This window comes from Salvia splendens, chromosome 3 (genome assembly GCF_004379255.2).
Source record: "Salvia splendens isolate huo1 chromosome 3, SspV2, whole genome shotgun sequence".
Lineage (NCBI taxonomy): Eukaryota > Viridiplantae > Streptophyta > Magnoliopsida > Lamiales > Lamiaceae > Salvia > Salvia splendens.
The window spans coordinates 23,660,343-23,687,005 of NC_056034.1; the positions used below are offsets into that span (position 1 = coordinate 23,660,343).

At 37.2% G+C, this 26,663-nt stretch overlaps 2 protein-coding genes across 3 annotated transcripts; one reads left to right on the plus strand and one right to left on the minus strand.

The window, feature by feature from the left end:
- Positions 1-9,533: 9,533 nt before the first annotated feature.
- On the minus strand, positions 9,534-13,660 carry LOC121795519 (CAAX prenyl protease 2-like). 2 transcript variants are annotated; one of them, XM_042194059.1, is made up of 8 exons: positions 13,389-13,660; positions 12,238-12,297; positions 11,891-12,103; positions 11,262-11,373; positions 10,918-10,989; positions 10,620-10,682; positions 10,446-10,523; positions 9,534-9,862 (listed from the first exon to the last, which is right to left on the minus strand). In XM_042194059.1, exons 1-8 carry the CDS (start codon positions 13,602-13,604, stop codon positions 9,729-9,731), a joined length of 948 nt encoding a protein of 315 aa, XP_042049993.1. In that variant the 5' UTR covers positions 13,605-13,660; the 3' UTR covers positions 9,534-9,728. The 2 variants fall into 2 exon arrangements, with proteins under 2 accessions (XP_042049993.1, XP_042049994.1); XM_042194060.1 differs by lacking the exon at positions 12,238-12,297 and having other exon boundaries at positions 13,389-13,646.
- Positions 13,661-21,803: 8,143 nt separating this feature from the next.
- On the plus strand, positions 21,804-24,910 carry LOC121797264. The gene is made up of 5 exons (XM_042196024.1): positions 21,804-22,037; positions 22,494-22,759; positions 22,874-23,085; positions 23,183-23,450; positions 24,471-24,910. The coding sequence occupies exons 1-5, from the start codon at positions 21,947-21,949 to the stop codon at positions 24,756-24,758; spliced, it is 1,125 nt and encodes a 374-aa protein (XP_042051958.1). The 5' UTR covers positions 21,804-21,946; the 3' UTR covers positions 24,759-24,910.
- The last annotated feature ends 1,753 nt before the right edge of the window (positions 24,911-26,663 follow it).

A 26,663-nucleotide genomic window follows, 5' to 3' on the forward strand; every position in this document is an offset into this window, starting at 1 on the left:
TATATATATATATATATATAAATATATAAAAATATATATATATATATATATATATATATATATATATTAATACACGAAATACTCCATAATACCATGCACTCATCCACGCTAGTACATATGCACACAAATTTAAATAATTATGGCATATATACACTAATTCAATTATATAGTATATACCCATCCCTTTTAACAATTCCCGTAAATCAAAACTATCCATATATTCGACTATATTGAGTCGTCATAATAATAAATATATTCTCTATGACACACTTAATATCTATGTAGTAAAAATGACAATTTAATATGCAATGACAATATAATATGATAATATGCAAAATAATGCATGTTTCAGATTAGGGATGTCACAATGTTTACCTTCCAATTTCAACCAACCGTTTCTACCTGATCCTGCTTATTACAATGCTCAAAACAGAATATTGCAATCATTCCCACTTCAAAAATATAAATACGAATAGAAAGAGGAGTTGTAAAATTATCAAATATAAACATTACAATGTTCAACTCAATAATCAAACAAAAATAGTTGTTGTTTAGTTCAATCGTCTCGCATTTTCCGCATAAACAGGCCACGGATTCCCTTCCCGATTCTGGAAGTGGGGAGTCTAGAGGGATGAGTATCTTGAACAATGACATTCTCTAAATCCACCCCAAAAAAGTCATCTCGCACGGAAGACCGAGTGGAGAATGGTGGACATCACTGAGACCAATATCTTCACCTGTACCACTAGTGTGGCTGACAGAATGACGACCTCGAACTGCAGATCTAGGTTGAGGTGGAGGCATAAAATCTTCATCGGAATCATCTACCAAATGAGCATCCATTCTTGAAGATGACGACTATCCACCAAGAGTTTCTTCTTTCCACGTCGTTTCCATTTTTGCCTCACGGGCATGTCAATGTCCAGCTCAGAGCGCTGGGAAGGACGGTAGTCCATCATCTCAGCCTCCCCAGATATCTGTAGACCATCTTCAACCATCCTCGAAATTGTGAACAAATCCGGTCGTCCTGTCATGTCTTGCCCACTTAGAAAGTGGCGTATTTTTTGAAGCGTCTCCACCTACAATTTTCAAAGTTAATTACATTTCATCATATGAATTTAAATAATTAATAATTGTTTCAATTTACCGTGTAGCTATGAGAGGATGCTGTTTCATGGAAGCCCTCTTGAGTATGCACGCCAGGTTTAGTTAAGTACACCACAGTTATCCGGCAAAACCAATCCATATATTCATCAGTTGCAATAGGCTCATTTGAGTACTCTAGATCAGTCCACACCACGTTGTGCATATTGTCCCAATCCTGTATATGATTGGCGTGGTACTCAACCCAATTTCGGCCAGATTTGCCACGACGATCCTGTTTCACAAAATCAGAACCGTGGAACCGGTTGACAAGCGGGATATACGGTTGGACAATCCCAAATTGTCGCTACACTCGTTGTGGCAAGTGTGGCTCAACCATATTCTAGCAAATAAGGGTTGTGATCGACGTCCATATAGGATGCCCGTCAACACAAATGTCCGGCAAGTTTCGCATGACATAAGGCCTCCAAATAAACTACATATGAAACAAATTTAGTTAAAACAAATTCAGTCAAAACAGCAAACAAAAACAAATTATGTTACATAACTTACTTGGTTGGCGTGCATTCTGGAGAACTGATCTCTGAAATTTTCAATGCAATGCCCGGGTGCTTTTACATATGACGCCGGACCACTCCATCTAAAAAAATTAAATTATGAGCGAATAACACGAAAATTAATAAAAATTATGCTTAAAAAATTAATTAGTGAACAACTTACGCTACTGCACATGGTGCGTAGTCTATATGCACGGGATTTAGCATCTTCGGTCTTATATTTGGGATTCTCTCTCAAGCCCACATCTATAATAAAGTACACGCTCCCCCGACATCGCTCCTCCTAGCAAGAGCAGCTTCACATAAATTGTGGTACAAGCAAGCAAGAGTCGCACCACCCCAGCTATAGCTAGCATATCGTTCTACATCCATGAAAAATTGCAAGTAGAAGAATGAAATTTTATTTCCGGATGCATTCGGGATCATCAAACCACCATGTAACAACAGACAATAAACACGAGCACGTTGAACATATATGTACTGGTCGTGTTCATCACTCAACTCAATCCTCAGTTGATTTGATAAGCTTATCTGCTTCCAAACCATTTCTTTCAGCTTAACTGTATCTGGTACAAATCCAAGATAATCCAAAGACAGTTGCATCCAATAGCTGACATCTTTAGTAGGGATATAACCCGTCACAGTATCCCCGTCAAGTTTGAGGCCCCATAAGACCTCCACGTCTTCCAAAGTCACTGTCGCTTCACCGACTGGAAAGTGAAACGTGTGAGTCTCTGGCCTCCAGCGTTCAATCAACGCGGTAATAAGATGGTGGTTAATGTCCTTCGGTTGACCACACCTCAATACGCCGCCGAATCCCATCTCGTCTACTACTTCCAATACACGGGGATGTATGGGAACATCCCAAATTATTCGTTCATATCTTCTGCAGCGGACATCTTCTGTTTCAACTCCCGCCCATATATTATTAGAGACGTGTTGTCTCTGAAGATACAAGACGGAAGGGTCCTCAGGACCACATAAGAGTCTTCGACGAGAACTTGAAGATGATGCCATAGTTCACCTACACAACATTCATAATTCAAATTAAACAATACACAAACCTAAACAATTTCAATAATTGGATACTATTTAAGCCAATATCACAAAATGGAACACCAATATCAAATAATGCACAATACAAAAATGCACAGATTCACCTACACAACATTACACAAATTCACCTACACAACATTACACAAAATTATAACACAATTCACCTACACAACATTAACAATTCAAACTAAACAATATACATCAACCTAAACAATTTCAATAATTTGCCATTATTGAACCCAATATCAAATAATGTAACACTTAAACCCAAATAATGCAACACCACTTTAAAACCCACATAAACCAAATCAAGTTGCCCAATTTTTAAGCTAGAACAACACTAAGGTTTAGGTTTTTAATCAAATTTATACCCTAACTAAACACCAATATCTCAACTATTAATCAACAATAATGTCATTCAAACAAGCCAATATACTAAATAATAATGCAACACAATATTTCAACTCAATTTACAACACATTACAAACCCTAAATAACTATCAAACAATTACTCTAATAATGCAAAAGATAAGCATACTAACCGAAAAGTATAAGAAAATGGGGAAGAATAGCACCGATTGATGGAGGGAGGGCGAAATCATAGAGAAGAGGGTGAAATCGCGACGAAGAGAGCGTTGCTTGGATAAAATCGTGATGCGTGTGGTGTAAGTTTCGCGATTTGGGGGAGGAGAGGCTGATATATGATTCTTTCTAAACACGTCAGCCGTGTTGGCATTTTTAATCAAAACACGCCACCGTCGTTGGCGTCTCTTCTTTAAACACGCCAATCTTGTCGGCGTTTCTAATTATAAATCGCCAACGGGATAGACGAGTATGTATTTATATTTTATGATTTATTTTATCCAAAATTTGCTAAACACGCCAACACAGATGACGTTTTTTATTTAAACACGCCAACCAAGTGGGCGTGTTACACTTTAAACTGTATTTGTATCAAATTAGGTGAAATTGTAAAACGCCAACCGTGCTGGCATTTTTACTTAATAACACGCCAACGAGGGTGGCGTTTTTCCCATATATGGAAGAAATAACAAAATGAGTACATTTTCGTTATTCTTGTCGTAGACTCCCCCACGGATCCCATTTTCTCTAATGTCACGTGTGTTGTAATAATATCGTTTTCAATATGTAGCACGCGATAATGAAACAAAATCAAATCATAACATTTAGCAGTCGAATGTTCTCAATCTCAATTTATGGTTATGGAATTTGACCATGTCTTATTTTAAATACCGTTTGATAACAAGTGGTCATAACACAAACGCAGAACAACAAAATTTATAGCTCGCTCGGAATTCCTATTTCCATTCTTCAGTCGTGAATTTTGACATTCTTTTTGGTTTTATTAGTGAGTTTCACATGTGCAGTAATAATACTGATTTTCAATATTTAGCATGTGATAATGAAACAAAATCAAAATCATAAAATTTAGCATTCGAATGTCATCTTACAATTTGATGGTTATGGAATTTGAACACGTGTCTTATCTTACTAGTGATTTCACGTGGATAGTAAGAATATCGTTTTGAACATTTAAAACGTGGTCATTTTACTTGTGCAAAACAATTAAATTCAAAGTTAAATATACTAGATCTCACATTAAATTTGACTTTGTGTTTAATTTTATTAGTGAAATTCACTTGGGTAGTAAAAATATCATTTTCAGTGTTTTACACGTGATCATGAATCATAAGCAAAATCATAAATTTAAAATAAATTTCAAAATCATAAATTTAAAATCACTTGACTTTGCTCTCAAAGATTTGCTTTGAGAGCAAGAATTATTAAAAAAAAAGATTCTATGATGGGAGGATCTAAGTAATAAGTTAAAACGTCATCAAATCTGATTGCACAAACAAAGTCAATGTTATGGTTTTCATTACGATCGTGTCACGAATCACGTCATTTCCTTGCCTACAGGTTGACCATCAAACCAAACAGACAACATATCATATCTAATTATAATCAAATTACACACTTCAATAAAAAAGTTTTAACATTAAGAATAAAACTTATGATTAAATTGATTGGTGAATATATGGTTAAAGAAGTAACTCCTGTTCCATTACAATTGGCTAAGATGATGGATTAGACCATCCACAACGGGACTCGCCGGCGTCTCGCGTCTCGTCTCAGCGAGACGAGACCCCGGCGAGACGCGTTGCAGCCTCCATCTCGTCCCGTCTCGTCGCGCGTCTCGTCGCGCGACTCGTCTCGCCGAGCCAGGAGACGAGCTGGCTCGCCACGCGCCTCGGCGACGTGGCGCAGCCCGGCGTCGTGCGTGACGCCCACTCGCCGGCCCGCGAGTGGGCGTCGTCACGTGCTGACGCAATAAATATTTTTTTTTTAAAAAAAATCGAATTTAAATAAAAAAAAAAAATTTTGTAACGGTATTATTACCGTTTTTTTGTTTTTTTTTTTTTATATTTTTTTTGTTTTTTATTAAATTTTTTACTCTATAAATACTCCTAAACCCATCCTCATTTACACACAACTACACATCTATTCTTCATATCATCTAAATTTTCTCTCAAATTTTCGCTGAAATTTTCATAACCCAACTCAAGATGTCCGGCGACGGCGAGGGCAACTATGGCGGCTCCGGCTCCGGCGGGTGGGATCTCAACTCATTCGGCGATTGGGAGAACATGATCAACACATTGGGCGGTGGAGGTTCGTCAACGCCGGGGACCCAGGGTTCGGCGACGCCGGGGGGGTACCAACCACCCAATTTTGACCTTGATGCATATGTTCGTCCCAACGTCCCGCGGTTTTCGCAGGGATTATCCCAGATCCGGGAGGATTTTCCAGTTGATCCCACGCCGGGAGTAGGCCGAGGCGGTGGAGGTGGCCGAGGCGGTGGAGGTGGCCGAGGCAGTGTACAACCCCAGACGGGCGAGGACGAGGAGGAAGAAGAGGAAGAGGATCTTGGCCGACATCCGTACAACAACCTCGAAACGATGGCGGTGTACAACGCCTGGATCACGGTCTCGTACGATCCCATCGTCGGGAATCAACAAACCCGGAAGTGTTTCTGGGAAAAGGTTGTCGAGGTCTACCACCAAATAAAGCCGAACCGCTCCCGCAAGCGCACAGTTAAAATGATCCGCTGTCACTTTGACCGAGTCGACCGACAGGTCAAAAAATTCTGCGGCATCTACTCGGCGGAAGAGGCGCGCTACCAAAGCGGCGCCACGGCCACCGACATTTTGACGTCCGCTTTGCGCGCCTACTACCAGGACGAGGGACATCAATTCAGATTTGTTGATGTTTGGCGCGCCGTCAAGGACGAGGAACGATGGGCCGGCGGTTTCCGCTCCAGCTCGGGCTCAAACTCGAAGCGCACGAAGCATACGGCGAGTGGCCAATACTCGTCTAGTGCTGGTGCGTCTGGTGGTGACACTGCTGAAGGCATCAGCCAACATGATGCTGAATCCCAGGAGTTTGCGGGTACGGTCGGCGATGCAGGAGGATCCGCGAGTACGCGCCGTCGGCCGCAAGGGACGAAGGCGGCGAAAGCGGCTAGAGCAAGGAAGGGCCGAGGCGAATCAAGCCAGCCGGCCTCAGGATCGGGCTCGCGAGGAGGCTCGGACACACTTATGGTGGCGTACATGACCGCCACAATGGCGGACACTTCCCGCTTCTCGCACTCCCAATACGCGGCCTGGTGGAACGGAATTGTGCATATGGCAGCACAACTTGGCCTTCCGACTCCCCCTCAACCTCGACCGTTAAATATTTATTTTCATTTTTTAATAAAAAATTTTTTTTTTTTCAAACGGTAATATTACCGTTAAATATTTATTTTCATTTTTTAAATTTTTAATTTTTTTACTCTATAAATAATTCTATTCCATACTCATTTCAAACACAAACACACATCTATACCGCGCAAGGATGTGGAGAGGGCGTTCGGGGTTCTCCAAGCGCGCTTCAACATCATCAAAGCCCCGGCTCGTTCGTGGTTCATGGAGAGCATGGTCGACATCATGTATACGTGCATAATCTTGCACAACATGATTGTCCGAGACGAAGGACCCGATGCCGGAAATTGGTTCGACCCCGAATCCCCCGGAAGCTCAACTGCAAGTAGTCCGCCGCGAAGTGGAGCGCATCCATCTATACAAGAACGGTTGGCTATTCGGGCAAGGACACGCGACTCTAGCGCCCACACCCAACTCCAAGAGGATCTAATTGAGCACATTTGGGAAAACTTTGGCGGAGAATATTAAATTATGTCATTTTTATTTTTTTAGAATTTTAATTATGTCTTCGCTTTTTTAATGTTAAGTTGTAATATTGTTTTAATTTTAATAAAGTGTGTTTGTTTAAATTGAATTGGGTTTTAAAAAAAATTATAAATTAAATTGAATGAATAGTAATTAAGAGACGGTATAGAGACGGTTAAGAGACGGAGCGTTGCAGCCTCCGTCTCTTAGTTAAGAGATGGAGGAAAAAAGGACAGTGGGGCCCTCAAATAGTGCTCAAATAGTAGTTAAGAGACGGTTTAAGAGACGGTATAGAGACAGCGTTGTGGATGGCCTTATGAGTAGTTCTTTTTGCAATAAAGAATATTTTAAAGGATAAATTATAAAGAATGTTATTTTAAAAAGAAAATTGTACACTTTCCACGGATAAATACTAGATACGGAGTAATTGTTAAATATTAATCCCTCCGTCCACAAAAAGTAAATAAATTTTACCAAATTAGGTCGTCTATCAAAATTAGACTAATTCTAAATAGTACAATTTTTTAACATGTTACAAATGCTCCTTCCTAGACACTCAAAATTGCATGATTTGTATTATCAGTTCCTCTCTACATTCCATTTAAAATATCACTTTCTTGAATGCATATTTTAAATATGATTGTTAAGTGTATTGAATGTATATTTTAAATATGATTGTTAAGTGTATTAAAACAGAAAGATAAAGATAGCTAAGTGCTTTTATTTTAAATATGGAGTGAAAAGAAACAAATTTTATTCTAAAAAACAGAGAACATCTTAATTGAGATAATTAAATAGAAAATGTGACCATTTTATTTAGAATGGAGGAAATAAAAAATATTTGTTGAGCAATGTAGAAAAAGTATTTTGTTTAACATATTACAAATGATTTTTTCTATCCTCTAAATTTAGGAAATGGAATAGTTTGTTATTGTTTAATCAACTACTACCTTCGTCCATAAAAGTTTGTCTCATTTTTTTAATTCTATCTGTTCCACAAAATTTGTCCTATTTCATTTTTAACCATTTTTTTATAGTGAACCTCATATTCCACTAATTCATTCCTACTCACATTTTATTTTAAAATTAATATATAAAAGTAAGATTCATATTTCATTAACTTTTTCAACTCACTTGTCAATACATTTGTTAAAATCTGTGTTGGGTCAAAGTGGGACAAAGAGAGTATAATTTTAGGGCCTTAAATTTATAATGACACGTCTAGTAGTACATGCAAGAGCACATTTGAAGATTCAGACATCATATATTTATGGATACTTGGCAGTAGTATTTGTTTTGAAATAGTGATGAATTTGTGGCATGGGTTGGAATAGCGAAAACAAAAATAGATTATAGGTAGGGTATGGTGACTGAAATGTTAACGCAAATTTCAACGAGTCATTGAATGAATGCATTTTCATTTAGAAAATTTCCATCTTGCCCAGAGATTATATATTGGATTCTCTGATGCCTTAATTTAATATACCACTATTATTACTATTACTCTTTTTTATCCCCATTTTTTTGTTATACTATTTGATTGTGCATCCTCAGCAAATCTTTGGTCATGAATACGTATCTTGAGACATCATTTCTATCTAAGAAAATCCTACAAAACTACAATGAAGAGGAATTGGGTCTATCTAAATCAAATTATGGATTTCCTAGGAATTACAAAGAAAATAAAATTTGGCAATTCGATCTAGTAACATTTCACATTTAAAAGCATTAATTAATAATGTAGGCGGGGGAATGGGATCTTCAGTACTTTACCCTCCCTCCGGAATAATAGCATCTCCAAGGAGAGAGGTAAATAGAGAGGTAAAATTATATAACTATCATATTTATCCCTTTTTCATGAAAAATCATTCTTCAAATGGAGAGTTTGAGAATGTGTTATATCTTTTTCCATTTTTAAGAGGTATCTTTACCTCTCCATCAATGGACATGTAAAATTTATAACTACCATATTTACCTTCTTTTCATGAAAAACCATTCACCAAGGGAGAAGGTATCCCACTTTATATTTTTTAATGCATTTTGTACTATTATTTTATTTTTAAAAATTCATATACCTTTCTATATACATTTTTCCTTTGGAATATATTACTTTTTAAAAATGTACTCCCTCCGTCCCGGGCTACTCGCCCCTTTCCTTTTCGGCACGGAGATTAAGGAATGAGTGTATAGGAAAGTAAAAAATGACGGTTGTAGGTGAAAATTTTTACTAAAAATGGAAAGAGTGCAAGTAACTTGGGACGTCCAAAAAGGAAATAAGTGCGAGTAGTGCGGGACGGAGGGAGTATATTTCACTGTGAAGGTATATAGATGATATACGTCTTTTATTTACCTTTCCTTGTTGGAGATGCTATAACGTTATCTTATTCCAAGTACAATAATAACTACTTGATGCATTTTTCTGGAAGATGAGTAATATGATGGCTGCCTACCTACTAATTGGAAAATTGAAATATGATCAGAAAGTGAATCATTTGCATTTAAATTTTTGCATAAGTCATCATATGTTTTTGATCATTCGACCCCTGCAAGGATGGTACAGCCGTCATTTCTTCTTGACTAAATTTCTCATTAATTTACTCAAAATATCCTCAAAAAATCTCTCAGTGTAGGAGTATCAATTTAATACTAGTATTACATTCAGAAATATAAATACACCATTCATATTAATAAATGAGTAGATTACAACCAAACTTGGATAATCTTTGGAACAACACCAACTGCAGCTTGTTGCAAAACTGGGTTAGCTCCAACTGCAGTATCTATGCCAGCAGCTGCAACTGCGTGCTTCGTCGTTGTACAAATGCGGGTTCGTCAAAGGGAAAAGCATCTTGCTGAAACTCACCACCCCGAGTACAAATACCAGACTCACCATTCCTGAAAACCACCAATTAAAGGAAATTCACCATGAAAAATAAGTAAGGACAAAATATACGGGGAAAGAATAAACTCGACCAAGGTTAAAAGTAGCACGGAAATAGCGCAAGTCGCAGAAATTGTGACTCCCCCTTAAACCTCTCTTAAAATGTCTTTCATGAATATTTCACACAATTACTCTACATCTTTACACACCTTAATTTTTGTTTTAATCTGTTAAAGAAACATCACTAGAATAACAGCAATGAAGAGCGACTCAGGGCTAAGAGGTCCATTCCACCTACAACTCCGTATATCCATATGTTATGTTTGCCCAATTAGTCAGAATCTTTCTACTTATAACACCAGCAGTTCAATGAGGGGTAAAAGTCTCCAGAATCATACACGTAGGTGTAACCGTGTAAGGTAACAATTTGAAGTGTAAAGCACACAAGTTCAAGAAGCAAAAATCTGAGGCATCAGATCCCCACAAAAAAATTCCTTTTTTATAGTAATAGATATGAAATTTAGTGATTCCTTTTCCTGATTGAGAGGGGGAGATTTAATATATGATTAATCAAAAATGGAGGAGAGATTAGTTTACCAGATCTCCCAGAAAGTATCACAGGTAAGCCCATGAAGTTGCAAAACATATGAGCAACTAATGGAGCAGTTAAATGCCCTGAAATTAACAGTGTTCAAAAGCATCAACAGATTGTACTATATCAAAAAATGAAATAAAAATCTAGTGAAGCATGTGCATGAAGAATTCACCCACCGGTACGAATGAGAAGAAATGACGCATATGCCCCAAAAATGACAGTGTATACCAACTGGAAACCTGAAAACAAGTCATATACGCTATAGATTATAAAGGATTATATCACTAAGAGCCATATAGTTCAACTTGAAGAATGACTCAAGCTCAGCATTGAAAATTTACTTAATGATAAGAAAAACAAATTTAAAGAAGCTGATGTAGCATCTAGCTAACTACTTAAATGAATTAGAACATGACTATAAATTCCCCATGATCACACACTATACCATCAGGTGAAAGAGGAAGCAAACATTACCTACAACTTGACAGGCTTTGAGCAAGCTGTAGTTCCTTTGGAAATAAAACTCCAATAAGTGGTTCAGATGAGCTGCAATAAAACAAATAAGACAATCTATCTGATTAATCTTCAGCTAGAGATAGCAATATTTAAATCTAGCCATGTCTATAGCAAATGTTTTTAGTGGAGGGGCCTGAAACTAAGAAAGGGAAAGAGGCAAAAACGAAAACAAATTTAAGCTAAATTAAACAGCATGCCCACTCACGGTGAAGTCATTCATTTGTTTATAATGATAACACATATAGTATTAGGCTTCTGTTGCAACAACTGAAAAAATATGTGGTATTTTATATTCTAGTTACCTAAACTGAAAAATACTGGACAGAAAAATATAACAGTGTAAGTACTGAATCCTCCACACAGAAGCAAAGGGATCATACAAGCTCTGAATACCAACTCTTCTGTAAGTGGAGCCTGCTCAAAAAACGAGACTGATCAAAGAAAATTTGAAAAGTAAAATCTTTACAAACAAGAATCATAAAAGACAGGCTGCAATTATCTGTAATATGTGACAACTAAAACATGGGAGTCCAGATGTATAGGCAAGAGACTTTGGTTCAATACGTTTATATGTTTGCTAAACCACCCACTACTAAACAGAGAAGTGGAATGGTTGATGAAAATTGACAATATCAAATGAGTGCAGGGCATCGAACACATTTCTGCCTACCTAATAATTACCAATCCTAAAATTATGAAAACTTCCAGACTCGAGTTGGCGTACAATCCCTTTGTTTTTGTAATTTCATCTCTCCCCTAAAACCTCATTTAAGGATCAAAAGTTAAGATGTAACATGCACTGATTGCCTCCCAGGACTAGTATAAATATCTCAAGATTCAAGAGAAATCAATCATATAATCCGCCATAACAAAAAAAAAGTTGCATTGAATGCAGTTAGGACATAGAAATAAGGTAACCAAGAACACTAACCACAAAATAGTTACGCCATGATGACATGCAGGAAGCTGTTGAAACTACCCAATCAATCATCCTCAAGAAAATGCTCTTAATACATGCAACTGAAAGATCTCCACCACTCTCAAAATATTCTCTGCTAGTTTGAAGCATAGATAAAAACTTCAAGGCAAAGGAACCAGAGTACATGAAGGCAGTCAGCAAAAGCGGGCAGAGCAGAGCTTGCCACTGTTAATACAGAAAATTGCATTGAGCAATCAGTCACCCTTTTCAATCTGCAAAATCAAATGTAACAAGACAATAATGCTATATTCAAATGCAATGGCCTGTGCAATTTCAGAATAACATTTTCTCATGCTCACAATGGTATCCATTCTGATGCCATAAACACCAAGCAGACTTGATGCATCCCATCTTGTTATCTGGGAGCAGAAAATAATAGGTATAAGATACATAAATAAGAAACAGATAATTTGAGAAAATTCTCTAGTGGTTAGGAATGGATAATCCATGAATAACTAAAGCTCTTCTTGGTATGGTGGAATGAAATGAGGGTGGAAAGGAATGAAGGTAGGAATGGAACGAAGATAGGGATGAAATGACAATTTCTTTGCATTTTCAGTACATTCCTTACGTCAATCCATCGTACCAAGAAAATGAATAGAATGGAAGTAGGAATCACAATCCATTCCATCATACCAACAAGGGCCTAAGAAGTTGATGGTTCATAAACTACATCATGAATCTATGATCAACTAATGAAAAGGAATTATTAGTGACTTTCACTTATATTCCATATCAAGCTTTACAAATAAACTATAGCATACGCAAAAATTATTACTGAGAATTAGTAGAGCAAAAGTGATGAACATGTTAACTATCCATATCTCAAACCAAGAAAAGAACATGAAACACATATATGAGTATTAAATCAAGAATGAGACGGAAACACTTATGAGTAATCCGTACCATGTATAAATCAAATAACATCACTAATAAACATGAAAACTTGCTGAATTGAAATTTATTACTGATCACAATGTGGATCCACCTAAAATACAACATTCAAAAGAGAGTTGCCATTGAGAGATGTATTCATAAAGTAGGCAAAACAGGGACTGGAAGAAATAAAGGCGATATCATTGACTCATAACTAATTAGCTTCCTGTTGTAAAAGACAAGAGCGCCATACTTATTGACATTTCTACACATTTCCTTCCTTTTAAATGTCAAAACTGATTGAAGCCTTAGTTAAAAATAGATAATCCACTACTGCAAGTTCAAAGTCAAAATTGATATAAAAGCGCAACATTTAAAACGAAAAATATCCAGGAAAATAAAAGCTCCTTAATTCAATTTTTCAGCAAGTTAGTTGCTACTGCTAGTATTCATATAGATAATCTAAGAGAAAAACTGAACAAACTATAATAAAACAATTGGGGAGATTGAACACTAGTCGATCCAAGCAAAATTACTCTATAAATAAAAAGTGGAGTAAAGAAGGAAGTCATACGGGGAGAATGAGGATGGAAACGATGATTGAGACGATTGAAGACACGGCAGCGCATATGAAACGTCGTTTGAGGAAGGAATTAGAGGAATTAGGCGGGGGCAATCGAAGAATCAGAGTTGGGGAATAGAGAATTGTAACGTAGAACACAGCCATACCGATGCAGGCGGTCACGGCAGCCGTCTTGGTAGCGCCGGCGCCGGCATCTTGGCGTTCCATTTTAAGTATTATAGTCGATAAAATACGTTCAAAGCAGTTGCGTGTATAGGTGCTGAGGTTGAATGGATTGACTTTGAGTCGACTATAACCTATTGGGCCATAATTTTTACCGAGATTTCTTCTATTTGGGCTAAATTTATAAGTATCCGTCTCATGGGCCTGTATAATTTTGTAAAAAATGTAACTTTAATTGATCAAAGCATACTAAATGATCCTTACACGTCAAATGCGCACTTTATACATACAATTTCATTATTTTATTTATATGAAACTAAGTTATAATATTTTGCTCTCAATCAAGTCAATTAATCACATATCAGAATGAGAAAATATCGGATATGGTTATTTTAATGAACACTAAAAATCGTGTAAGACCATCTCATGATCAAATTCGTAAACAAACTCATTAATTTATGAATCCAAATCTGTATCCAATTAAAGATATATCATAAAAATTCATAGATTCCATCTTTAAATTAATTGGTGATAGAAAGAGTGTCTCATTCAATTTATATAGTGGTTTCAGTTTTTTTTACCGATGTGGAATATTTGATACGCTCAGTTTTTGTATTGTTTTAAGGTCATTATTTGATCTGTTTTGAATATCAAAGTTGCATTACATGTTTGTTTATTGCATATTTTATATATTTTGATATTTTAACGTGTTTTATGATAAGTGTGCAAAACATAACCTTAAAAGATAGAAAAAGACCGAAATAAGAAGTCTAGAGAAAAGAAGACATCCAGCGGTCCACTGGACCAGGGGCGAAGGCAGAAAAATGTTATAGTAGGGAGTATATATTCTACTTTTGTACGAGACAATAATTTTCCTATATTTTTTTGTTTTGATAGGGACTTTTGCACTTTATTTTACACAAAACACCAACAAAATCATAATGTTTTATAACTAAAATAATAAAAAAATTTAGTTGGGGAAGGGCTTAAGCCCCTCCTTAGTTACATGTGTGTCCGCCCATGCACTGGACCCCAGCCAGCAGCTGCCGGAGCCCATCGAATGGCGAAGAAGCTGCGGTTTGCCTCGGAAATCACACTTGGAAGAAGACACGATCGTAGACCGCTGGACCATAGCAAGCGACCCGCTAGAAAGTGTTCCGAGAAGTCAGAGAGTTGGCAGCAGCCCGCTGTGCCTTGTCCATGACCCGCTGAGATTGGGTGGAGCAGAATTTAACCTATTTTTTCTCTAAGACTTACCTTGTTGGGATAGAAGATATACGATATCAAGGAGCACGACTTGAGGCCTATAAATACCCTCAAAAGCATCATCAAGACAACCTTTTGTTGCATCCTATACTTGAGAGATAATTTGAGAGTTACTGGACATCATTCCATATCATTCCACCACACTTGGAGTTTAAAGCTTGGATTCAAGAGAAAATTGGAGCATTGTTTTTATGTTTTCTATGATTTCTCTACGAACTATGCGCTTAATTAGTAACTCTGTTGGTTTGTACAATTCCTATTATTTTATATCCGTTTGTTCATGTTTACTTTATTCTAAGTTGTTCGATAATGCTTTATGTTTGAGTGGCTCATTTTATGATGAATTTTTGGCATGTAAAGTAATCGACAGAGAATTTGCATGTTAGACGGACTTAGTTAACACTATAATTAATTCCTCCTAAAAAGATATTGTTAATTGAGAGTGAGGGTGTCTAATCGTTCTGTTTGAAGTTAATAATCTAAGCCTGACAAACTTAGTATTTAATCTACTTTGTGCTGCATGGGCAATACTTGTGTGACTTGCTCTAGTTAAGCATGAACTATGCTAGGATATCATAACTATGTTTTGTTTAAACTATAATTGTGAAATGGCTTCCTGAAATTTCCTTATCATCATTTGTTTTTCAAATCTTTCAAACTGCAGTCTTTTACTGTTTTCTTTAATTGATTTAATGCACTGCTTTGTTTTGTGTTCAAACCACTCAATCGTGTATCCAAACAGTGATAGAAGATTAGTATTTGGTAGACAATTTGTGATCGTATTCCCTGAGTTCGATAACTTTGTGCTTACCCTTTAGCTATACTATAATTGTCATGTCATACTTGCAAGTAGTTGTAGTGCTAATAAAGTAGTGCATCAATATTGTTTTAAATTATTTTTGTTTTAATTTGCCAACATTCTCTCTCAAACCCTCCAAGGTTGGGTTGGACTTTTTTTCTAATTTGTTGGACCATTAACCCAAATTTAAAGCACAGGGGCAGTCATTATTTGTGTTTCAGTCTAGATATACTGTTGGATTAGTTAATTTTGGCTCACAGTCAGTGACCCGTTTTAATACCATGATAGAAATGGATGAGCTTCATCCTAAAACCAATTGGTGATAGGAGGAGTGATTCATTAGACTTATATAATAGTTTCAGTTTTCTTTTACACTATGAGATGGTGTTTTAAGTTATACTCCGTTCGTCCCACTTTAGGGGTCCCGGTTGATCAATTTCGAACATCCCGCTTTAGGAGTCCCGGTTGGGATAAACTAATAAAAAAATGCCTACAAAGTAAGTAAAAAAGTGTTAAAAGTGGATCCCAACATCCACTACAACATTTATTTATGACACACTCAATTAAAAGTGAGTCCCAACATCCACTACAACATTTATTTATTATACACCCAAATACTTTCTTAAAACATATATCCAACTCAACTGGGACTCCTAAAGCGGGACAGATGGAGTATTTGTTTTTACTTGCCAACGGTTATACTCCATAATTTTAAATTTACTGATATTTTGTTTTAATTCAATATACCTTATAACCTAATTTATAAATTCATCAATCTCAGAGTATTCAATCTTTCTCCCTCTCTATACATAACATTTCCACCTTGGTAGTTGACGAGTATTCATACCACGATTGAAGACTATGCCTCTAATAGAACCAATCTACTTTCGTAAGCCCATATTTCAGTTTGCTTATTTAATTAAACAATGTCCTTGAATATTTTTATAGATTTTGTCATGAACATGAGTAGCTAAATTTCTTCGTAGAATTCTTGGTGAAGATGCTATGAGTAAAAGTTATTTATCCAATTGATTTCCTTACTTGCTTTTGTAGTTGTTTGAATTATTTTTGTGTCTTTTTTATTCAATCGTCAAAGTACCTTTTTTAATGGTCTAGCGTTTATTAGATTTATCGGAAGATGAAATAATTTAACTCGAATTTGGATACTTCACTGTTTAATCAATAGGACTAGGGAGAGTTAAGATTTTATGTGAGGTCTTGAGCCTTCAATAATCTATTGGGAGTTTGATATTAGGAGTTTAAATTATTCTTCAGTTTCAATATCTAATCTACAGATTTCTCACAACGGGATTGGGTTTAATCTAGATAAGTGACCGACTTAGCAACTCTAGAGACACTTAAAGCAAGGAGATCAATTGAGTAGTAGCTTATTGTTGTGTATTGGATCCTAGATTCTGCATTCATTCCATCACTTTCTACATCATAATTCTTATTTGCTTTATTCGCAGTTTTACATGTTTTTAAATAGAATTTCATTAAAGTGCTACATTCGTCCACAAAAAATAGAGTAATTTTACCATTTTTGGTTGTCCATTAAATTGAGATCAATTCTAATATATGAAAAGTTTTAAACAAATACTACTAACTATACACATTATTCTAAATGTGGAACCCACAATCCACTAACCCTACTTTCATCACCTTTTACCCCCTCTCTCTCTTACTTTATTTATTGCGCATTAAAAGAAACCTTTTGCTAGGGTTTAAGGAGAAAGAAATTTCCTAAAAATGAAAGTTTTTAGTTTTAGCTGACGGACTAAGAAGAAAAGAATTTCTGTTTTTAAAAGATGAAAGATGATATTAAATTTGGGTATAAAATATTTAACTTTGACTAGAAACAACACATTTAACTTTGATCAAACAACATTTTCAAACTAACAATTTAACTTTGATGAAAAACAACATATTCAAACAACACATTTGACTCTGATAAAAAATAACATTTAATAATCAATATAGTGTTGTAGTAATATACTCCAGATTATTTAAGTAAATTAAAACCACACATTTCTCATCTTTTTAAGAAAACAAGTGCTTATATTTTTATAGTATAATGTTAGCAGTATATTACAATCAAACTAGTTTAATATCACACATTTTCAATTTCTTTCTTTAAACATAAGTCATACTATAACCAATTGCTTATATGAAAATGCAGGGCTATTTACAATTCCTTTATTAATGCATGTTACGAAAATCATTTTTATTTTACTCTATATGTTCGTTGTTAAACATTTTGCACTTTTTGGACGTCTCTATATAAATGAGTTATTTCATTTTTTTTTATAAAAGTTACTCCCTTCATTCCATAAAAATAAAAATGTTTTCTTTTTCTTCCATCTCATAAAAATATCTCATTTCCATTTATGGAAAGTTCTCCCAAACTCATTAGTTATATACATCAATTTATTTACTACTTATACTATTAGGGTCCACCATAAAACACTAATAATAATGTTGATCACACTATCCACTAACACTATTTCAACTACATTTATCATCATCATACTTTATTAATTATACATTAATTCCAGTGCCGTTCAAATATTCTTTTTTTTTTGGACGGAGGAAGTAGTATTTTTAATCTCTCTAATACTTTTGTCTTTCTTTACTTAACTTGCTAAACACTATCTTTTTAAATTCGTGCCATAGAGAAACGTATCACTTAGAGCATTAGCAGTGGTGCGGATATCCCGGTGGACATCCCAAAAACACCTCCTGCCACGTCATACGGACATCCCACTGCGGATGCCACGTCATACGGACATCCCAATGCACTGTGGCGGACATCCCGATGGACTTCCCACAATAAAAAAATTCACAAATTCACAAATTAAACAATTTAGGGAATTAAAATTTCGACACAAATACGGAGAAAATGAAACCACTTTATTTAAAAAAAAGTTACGTAATTATTAGAAAAAACATACATAATTTCTAAAAAAATACATAGTTAAAACAAAAATACATAGTTCAACGAGCCGTATATATTGTTGGTTATTTTAGTGTAATTGGATTAACATGATTGATCAATATTGTCATAATGAGACATCATATAAGTTTGGAAGTGCGGAGTGCACGCTTGTTTGAATTCATTATGATTAGACGGGGGTTCGGGGGCAGTGCCCCCGAGTAGCGGGGTCCAAGGGGCGGCAGCCCCTGGCTGGGGTCGAGACGTCCGAAACTCCTTAAAAGTCTCCCTAACATATATAGAGTTTTTTTTTTAAATAAAAAATAAAATAAAAAATCTGGACGTCCGTGCGGACATCCGTCGTGTCATTTGCCCCACTTGTATTAACGAGTATCTCTCTCTCTAAATACTTTTCTTTCGATGATAAATGGAGCACCACGATAGTGATTCCCCCTCCACGAGCGAGTCACAGGGACCGATCTTTCCCATTGGCGGAAGTACCTCAATGTCCGCCACGATGTCCGGAATGGGAGGGATGATGCCCCAACCCCAAATGACGGCGGGGATGATGCCCGAGTACTACAACATGTACCCGCCTTGGTATGGGATGATGCCCCAAATGCCCGGGATGAGTGCCGGAATGACCCCAATGCCGGGGATGATGCCCGGAATGCCGGGGATGATGCCGCCCCAGATGCCCTGGATGATGATGCCGGGGATGATGCAGGGATCGCCTATCGCTACGGGGGAGTATGCAGGGGGTCCCCCAATCACCGGTGGACAATGTCTATCGCCCCTATATGGATTTACTGTCGACGGACAACCCCCCGAGTACTCCTCTCGAGACTCAGTTCACTGGCATCGAGATGTTCTCGATGGAGGAGTTGGGGCAATCTCCGATCCGGGATTCTCCCACAGACTCACCAACGGTGACAGGGAGGAGGGGGAGGACAGAGAGAGGGAGGGGCATGGGACGGGGCATTACCTCGCCTGCGGCGGGGTACGATGGTGAGGCGGGGGCCGCTGAGGGGGGGAGGGATCCAGCGGGAAAAAGAGGACCGTCTGGAGCACAGAGGAGTGCATTGCGCTTGCGAAGGCGTGGACCAGTATAGTGGAGGATCCATATATCGGGGCTAACCAGCATATCGACAAGATGTGGTGGCACATTAGCCAAAGCTACCTCCAATTCAAACCGCCAAGGGGAAGCCTCACAACGGAGAGCAATGCCGGAAACAGTGGCAGCGGCTGAAGAGGCAGCTAAGCCGATTTGCCGGTATTTACACAAACAACCTCCGCTCGGCAACTAGCGGCATGTCTGCCGAGGATGTGAAGCTTCTGTCTCACCATCAGTTCAAAGACGCTGCGGCGGGCTTCGGAGAATTCAAATATTGGGATGTGTATCTTGTGGTGCAGACTTCGGCCAAGTTTACTGCGGGTGTTGAATTTGGCTGGCCGAAGCGGACGAAGATCAGCGCCTCCGAGGAGTACAGTAGCAGTGCTGGTTCCCACGAACTCCCCCTGCCGAGGCAGAGTTCCCGACACCTTCATCTTCGGCCCGCCACCGTCGCCCGGTGGGGCAAAAGTCCGCAGCGCAGATGGCGAGTGGAAGCGCCAGCGGGTCCGTCGAGGCCTAATCGGCAGCTCCTACCCAAAACGATCCTGAGCTCCCTTCACTCGCCCGCGTCGCGCAACATGAAACCCTGTTACGTGCAATGGTTAAATGGTGGACATCGACCGATCGCCATTACAGGTCGTCGCTGAAGGATATCATCTACAGTATGCAGCACGATTTGGGGTTGGGAGACATGGCGGAGAGTGACGACGAGGGGACTACCGGCGGGGACGACGAGGGTACTGGCGGCGGGGAATCCGAGGAGTGAGACGACAGTTTTTTTTAACTATGTAATTTTTTTTTAATAATTATGTATGTTTTTTTTGTACTATGTATGTTTTTTTTAAAAATAAAGTGGTTGCAATTTCTCCGTATTTGTGTCAAAATTTTAATTCCGTAAATTGTTTAATTTGGTGAATTTGTGAATTCTTATTATTGTGGGAAGTCCGTCGGGATGTCCTTGGGGATATCCGCCACTGTGCAGTGGGATGTCCTTATGACGTGGCAGTGCAGTGAGAAGTCCTTATGACGTGGCAGGAGGTGTTTTTGGGATGTCGGCCTGGACATCCGCACCACTGTGGATGCCCTTAGGCTCGCCAAGATTTGAGCTACTGTTGAGCTAAGATATAGTGAGCAAAGTCTGTGTTTAGATTAGGACCCGAATTACTGTTCACACATCACTGTTGACAAGTAAAAGACTGTTTATCCCTGCTATTTTAACAAAGTTCCCACTTTAACCTCACCCTCCTTCCACTCATCAATAATCACGATCAAGAATTGGTGCATGCAACACGATCAAGAACTGGTGCATGCAGCAGAGGGCAGTTTCCACATACTTCAACACCTGCCTTCACCATTATCTTCCTCCTCATCATCATTATCGACATCCCAACTCAATTCCTGTATAGGGATTCAACCTCTGAAGGCGGCCGGTCGCCTCTGCTCTCATATTCATCTCACCATTAACTCCTCGCACTCTTCGCCCCTTTCTTCTTCTCATTGTATTTCTTCTTCTTCTTCTTCACCTCCTAAAAAAATTTCGTTGTATAATTTTCCCATTTTAATATAATACAACGAAGTTCTTGTTAAACTTTTTTTAGTTAGGTTGTGAAATTTTTTTTATTTACAATCCAAATTATTTTATTTTAATTAAAATTATAAATATCATAAATTATAGTCTAATAAAATTTATTATAGTTAGATTAAAAAATATCATTAAAAAAAGCAAATAAATTAATTTTTATTTTGGAGAGGGCCACATTTTATGGCCCTTGTTATTTTTGGGTTTTACCATTATTGAGGGCTATGGAGAGCCACATTTGATGGCCGGGCCAACTTTGGTGGCCCTCAAGGGCCACCATTGTGGACACTCTAAACGTACATTGTAGAAATTTATCATAATAACCAAAACAATGGGACAATATCGAGTAAATTACAAATTGAACCTCATAGTCATAATGACGCCTCATCAATATTTCAATACCCGAAATTTATATGCTAATACATTTTATTCTAGAAAAGGTTGAAACGATGGATACAAACGATATTTTTCAATAAATGGTTTGAACGAAAGATGAAAATTTCTAATTTTATAAATATAAATACATTCTCATTCAAGATGGCCGTCAAATGCCGTTGTCACGAGGAGTGACTAATTAAAAAAATCGCAATCAGATCTCCCAACCGATTGTTATATAACACACTTCACCTCTTCCAATCTCTCAACTTGCCTTCTCATTTCAAGTTTTCAATTCAAATCTGAGAATCCAAGGTAATCAATGGCGGCTGGACCCCCCAGAAAAATATCAGCCGCCTCTGCCAGGGCTCACACTCGAAAACCGAAGCCCAACGCTTCTTCTGAATCTTCAGGTATTGATCTCCTCTTCACGTTTCGTCGTTGTGCACGCTCAGATTTCTAATTTTTGTTAATGAGTTTCTGATTACTTATGAAGAACCGTCGAATTATTGCAAGTTTCCAGAATTTACATAAGAATCCGTGCTTCCTGCATGGCGTGGACTTGATTTTGAAATTTGGCTATTTTTGTATGTTTTGGGGCTAATGTATTCCAGTGCTAGGTATAAAAGCTTGTGTGATTTGGTACTGGTGCACTGGGTTGTATTTTAGATCCTTCAAATTGTAATTCAGCAGTCATTTTCTCTGTCTATTGAGAAATTATAGTGTCTAATTGATTTGATGGGATGTCACGTTGGAAGTGCTTAGAAAATGAAACGAATCCACCTTTATAGTCTGATTAATAGCTCTCGAAACTCGATTTTGTATGCCATTAATTTATTTGATCAAACTTCTTATGTTAAATGATTCAGGGGTCTTCTTCAAAGTACTGTTAGTTGGATTGGTTGGTTTTCTAGCTTTGGCTTATCAAGCAACAAAGCCTCCTCCGCCAAAGACATGTGGCTCCAAAGATGGGCCTCCAGTTACAGCACCGAGAATACAGCTCAAGGATGGGAGATACTTGGCTTACAAAGAATCTGGTGTGCCGAAGGATGTAGCAAAACACAAAATAGTGTTTATCCATGGATTTGATAATTGTCGGCATGATGTTTCTGCATTAACAGCTAACCTCTCACCGGTAAGGACACTTCTTTTTATGTTGCTTGAAGGATTTCTGTTGATAAATTTTTTGAACTGCATTTTGCATCGTATAGTGCTTTATGGACTGTTTTATTTATGAACTCAATTGCAGGATATTGTTGAAAGTAGAGGCATATACATTGTTTCGTTTGATAGGCCTGGTTATGGAGAGAGTAGTCCTCACCCTGCCCGGACTGTTAAGAGCCTAGCTTTTGACATTGAGGAGCTTGCTGACCAGTTGAGTCTAGGACCCAAATTCTATGTTATTGGATTTTCCATGGGTGGGCAGGTTGTTTGGAGCTGCCTTAAGTATATACCTCACAGGTGAATTTTGTTTGTGTTACTTTGTACATATCGAGGGCCTGGAATTACATCTATACCTTCTTAATTGTACCCACATACTTATTTTTTAACTGAGCAGATTAGCTGGAGCTGCTCTATTAACACCAGTTGTGAATTATTGGTGGCCTGGTTTCCCTTCAAATTTGTCTCAACATGCATATAACAAGCAGCTCACACAAGACCAGTGGACTCTTCGTGTAGCTCACTACTTGCCATGGCTAACTTACTGGTGGAACACTCAGAATTTTTTCCCTGGATCAAGCGTTATTGCTCACCACCCAGACGTCTTCTCTAATCCTGACAAGGAACTACTTCCAAAGATTATTTCTTTGTCCATGGAGCATCAGGTAACTAGTTTTACTTTCTTTTAGCAGCAAGACTTACGTAAGAATTGTTTGGTTAGCACAAGTAAGAGTGAAAGTAAAAACATGGTTGTTTGATCTAGGTTTTATTTTCCCCTCCTTTATACTATAGCCAATCAATTTTTTTCACTATGGCTGACTAAATTAATGAAATCATATTAGCAGAAAAAATATCAAAAAATCATATGCTCTCAATATGAACTCCAGACAGAGATATCAACCCTTTGCAGCTGCTAATAATAGTAGTATATCTTATGAAGAATACATTTGTGCTCATATAGCTAAGCTGATTCAAGATGATTATTAATAACTGATGTTTCTATCAATTTTTCCCTACCCTACATTTTCCTCCTTTCGGAGCACTGATCACTATCCTAGGATTAAACTAAATAGTCATAAGAAAATTGAAGTACTTCTAAAATAGTAAGTGGTTCAGTGGACCTTGCCCCATGTAGGAAATACTGCTCCGTGTGAATAGAATTGGTACCTCTTCTCAGATTATGTTTATTGTCGTCCCAGATGTCATTTTGTTTGCAGTCCATGCAGCCATATCTCAATAAAAGATGAGAAGAATCTTGAAAATTTTCTGGAGCAGCTCATCTTTGAATAGTTTATTATGTACTGTCGATCTAGGATGTGCTGATTTAATATGGAAATAAAATGCATTAATGCAGCATTGTCTTCAAATGCATGCCAAGTAAAATAGATGTCCCTCAGATTACATATCCCTTTTTAAAGGGCATATTAGTACCTTTTTAAAGGGCGAATAGATACACAGGCTTGATTACATACACAATGTAATATGTAATGTGTCTTCTTTTGTTATCCCACATTTTTGGTATGGTAACTGGTAAGATATTTATTTTTTTCTTCACCCCCAATACGCTTGTTGATGCCTAGTTATTAATGTTTAACATCATTAAACTTGTTTCACTCTCTTAACATCATTCATTTTTAAAGAAAAGAAAAAACATCTTATATTTATGTTTCCCTGAGATGGTCCAGGCAACACCAAGACAACAAGGCGAGTTTGAGTCTATTCATCGTGATACAATGATTGGTTTTGGGAGCTGGGACATCGATCCAATGGAGCTGAAAAATCCGTTCTCGGAAAGTGGAGGTTCAGTTCACTTATGGCAGGGGGATGACGATAATCTTGTTCCTGTAACCCTGCAGCGTTACATTGCCAGTCGGCTTCCATGGATTCAATACTACGAGTTATCAGGTACTGGACATATGTTTCCATACGCTGATGGAATGGCAGACACCATCGTACAAGCACTTACAGGTTAAAAACAAAGGCTTCTGATAATTATTGGCATTTAGAGCTTCCACTGCCCTTTGTATGTTGTATTTTTTCCTTGATAATAAGACAATAGTTTGTGTTTAAAGAAAGGACGATGATTTTTGTCTGAATTTATTGAGTTCAGGGATTACTTTTTGAAGGGACTTCCGTAGCACTATCTTTTAAACAAACAAAAGAACATATACATTACCCAAGAAAATGTCATTTTGAATGAACGAAAGGTGTGGTGTATTGTGTTATTGTGAGGTGAAGTGAATAACTTATTATGCAAGAAAGGTGAAGTGAATAACTTATTTTGCACTTCTTGCATAGATCATTTCATCAATTTTTTGTTTGTGCATGTAGTCAGTTAAGAATTTCAAGCAGGGGGACTAAGTAGGGGTGAGCATTCGAGTTTCGGTTTGGTATTTTGCCCAAACCGAACTAAAACCAAATTTAGTTCAAAACACAAATCGAACCGAACCCGAAAAACTGAAAAACTGAAAACCGAACTTCAAAAACCGAACAAAACCGAAAAAACTGAAATTTTCAAAAAAACTGAAAAACCGAAAAAAAATATGGAGTATATATTAATATATATATGTATATATATATATATATATAATATTTTATTTATAAATACTAATAGAATATAAATATTTATATATAATATAAAATTAATAGAATATATATAATACTATATATTATATAATATATGAAATTAGTAGAATAAATATATATAATATTATTATATTTAAAATATAATTCTATTTTTCGGTGTTTTTTTTGCCCGAACTTAACGGAAAAATCAAAATTTTTGTAATTTTAAAATAGAACCGAATTGAAAAACTGAAAAAACCGAACCGAATTTCAAAATTTCGGTTTGGATCGGTTCGGATATTCGGTTTTCGGTTTTATTGCTCACCCCTAGGACTAAGAACTACAATCTGTTTGTGATGGTGTTGTGGGAGTCGTGGTTGAGTCGCGGGCGAGGTAGAATGAGGAGTTGTGCCTGTTGGCGGTTCAACCGAGCGAATGGGGTGAGAGGTGTGAGAGAGAAACAGTTGTGGTTGTGCCGTTTTATGGTGGTTGCATTAGAAAATTTCGTTTTACAAATTATAGGACTGATCTTTGAGTAGCAATGCGCGATACCAAGTATCAGTAAACATGAATTGACAACCAGTAGAGAATTTAATGCTTGAGGCCAAATGTTTCTGAGTACTTTGGTGTGACTTTAGAGTAAAATATTGTTATCTCTACCCTAAAAGTCATTATGGGAAGTAGGTCGTGCGACCAACATGCTTTTCTCTCTAATTTAGTCACATTTTGCATTTCTCATGATCTCTTTGTATCATAGATGATGCAATAAAAATTTGTTTTCTTAATTATGTTTACCATGTTGAACATACTCCCTCCATCCCACAATAGAAGTTCTATTTAGTTATGACACGAGTTTTAAGAAGTGCAAAGAAAAGTGAGTTGAATAAGTTAGTAAAATATGAGTCTAATCGAGTCTCATTATATGCAAATTCACTCCTTATTGCCGAACCTCAGAACTATACCAAATTACGGTTTTTAGATCTAGTTTTTTATGGATGAGATGCGCAAATTTATAAATTATTTTAGCAGTCATCACGAGCCTATTTTACTTCAGCTCATGGCAAATAAGTCATACTAACATATAAGGAGGATCTAACTTCATTCCAGAATACATTATTTCATTCCAGTAGGTTTTTACTTCATTGCAGTAGGATTATTACTCCATTCCAGTACGTAAAGGCGGTTTCGCCGTCGCGTACCGTTCTCTTTCTATCACCGCCGCCACGGCGTTGACAACAAAATGGAATGATAGCCTAATTGAATGGTGTAATAAGAACATGGAATGATGTAATAAACTGTTTGAATGAAGTATG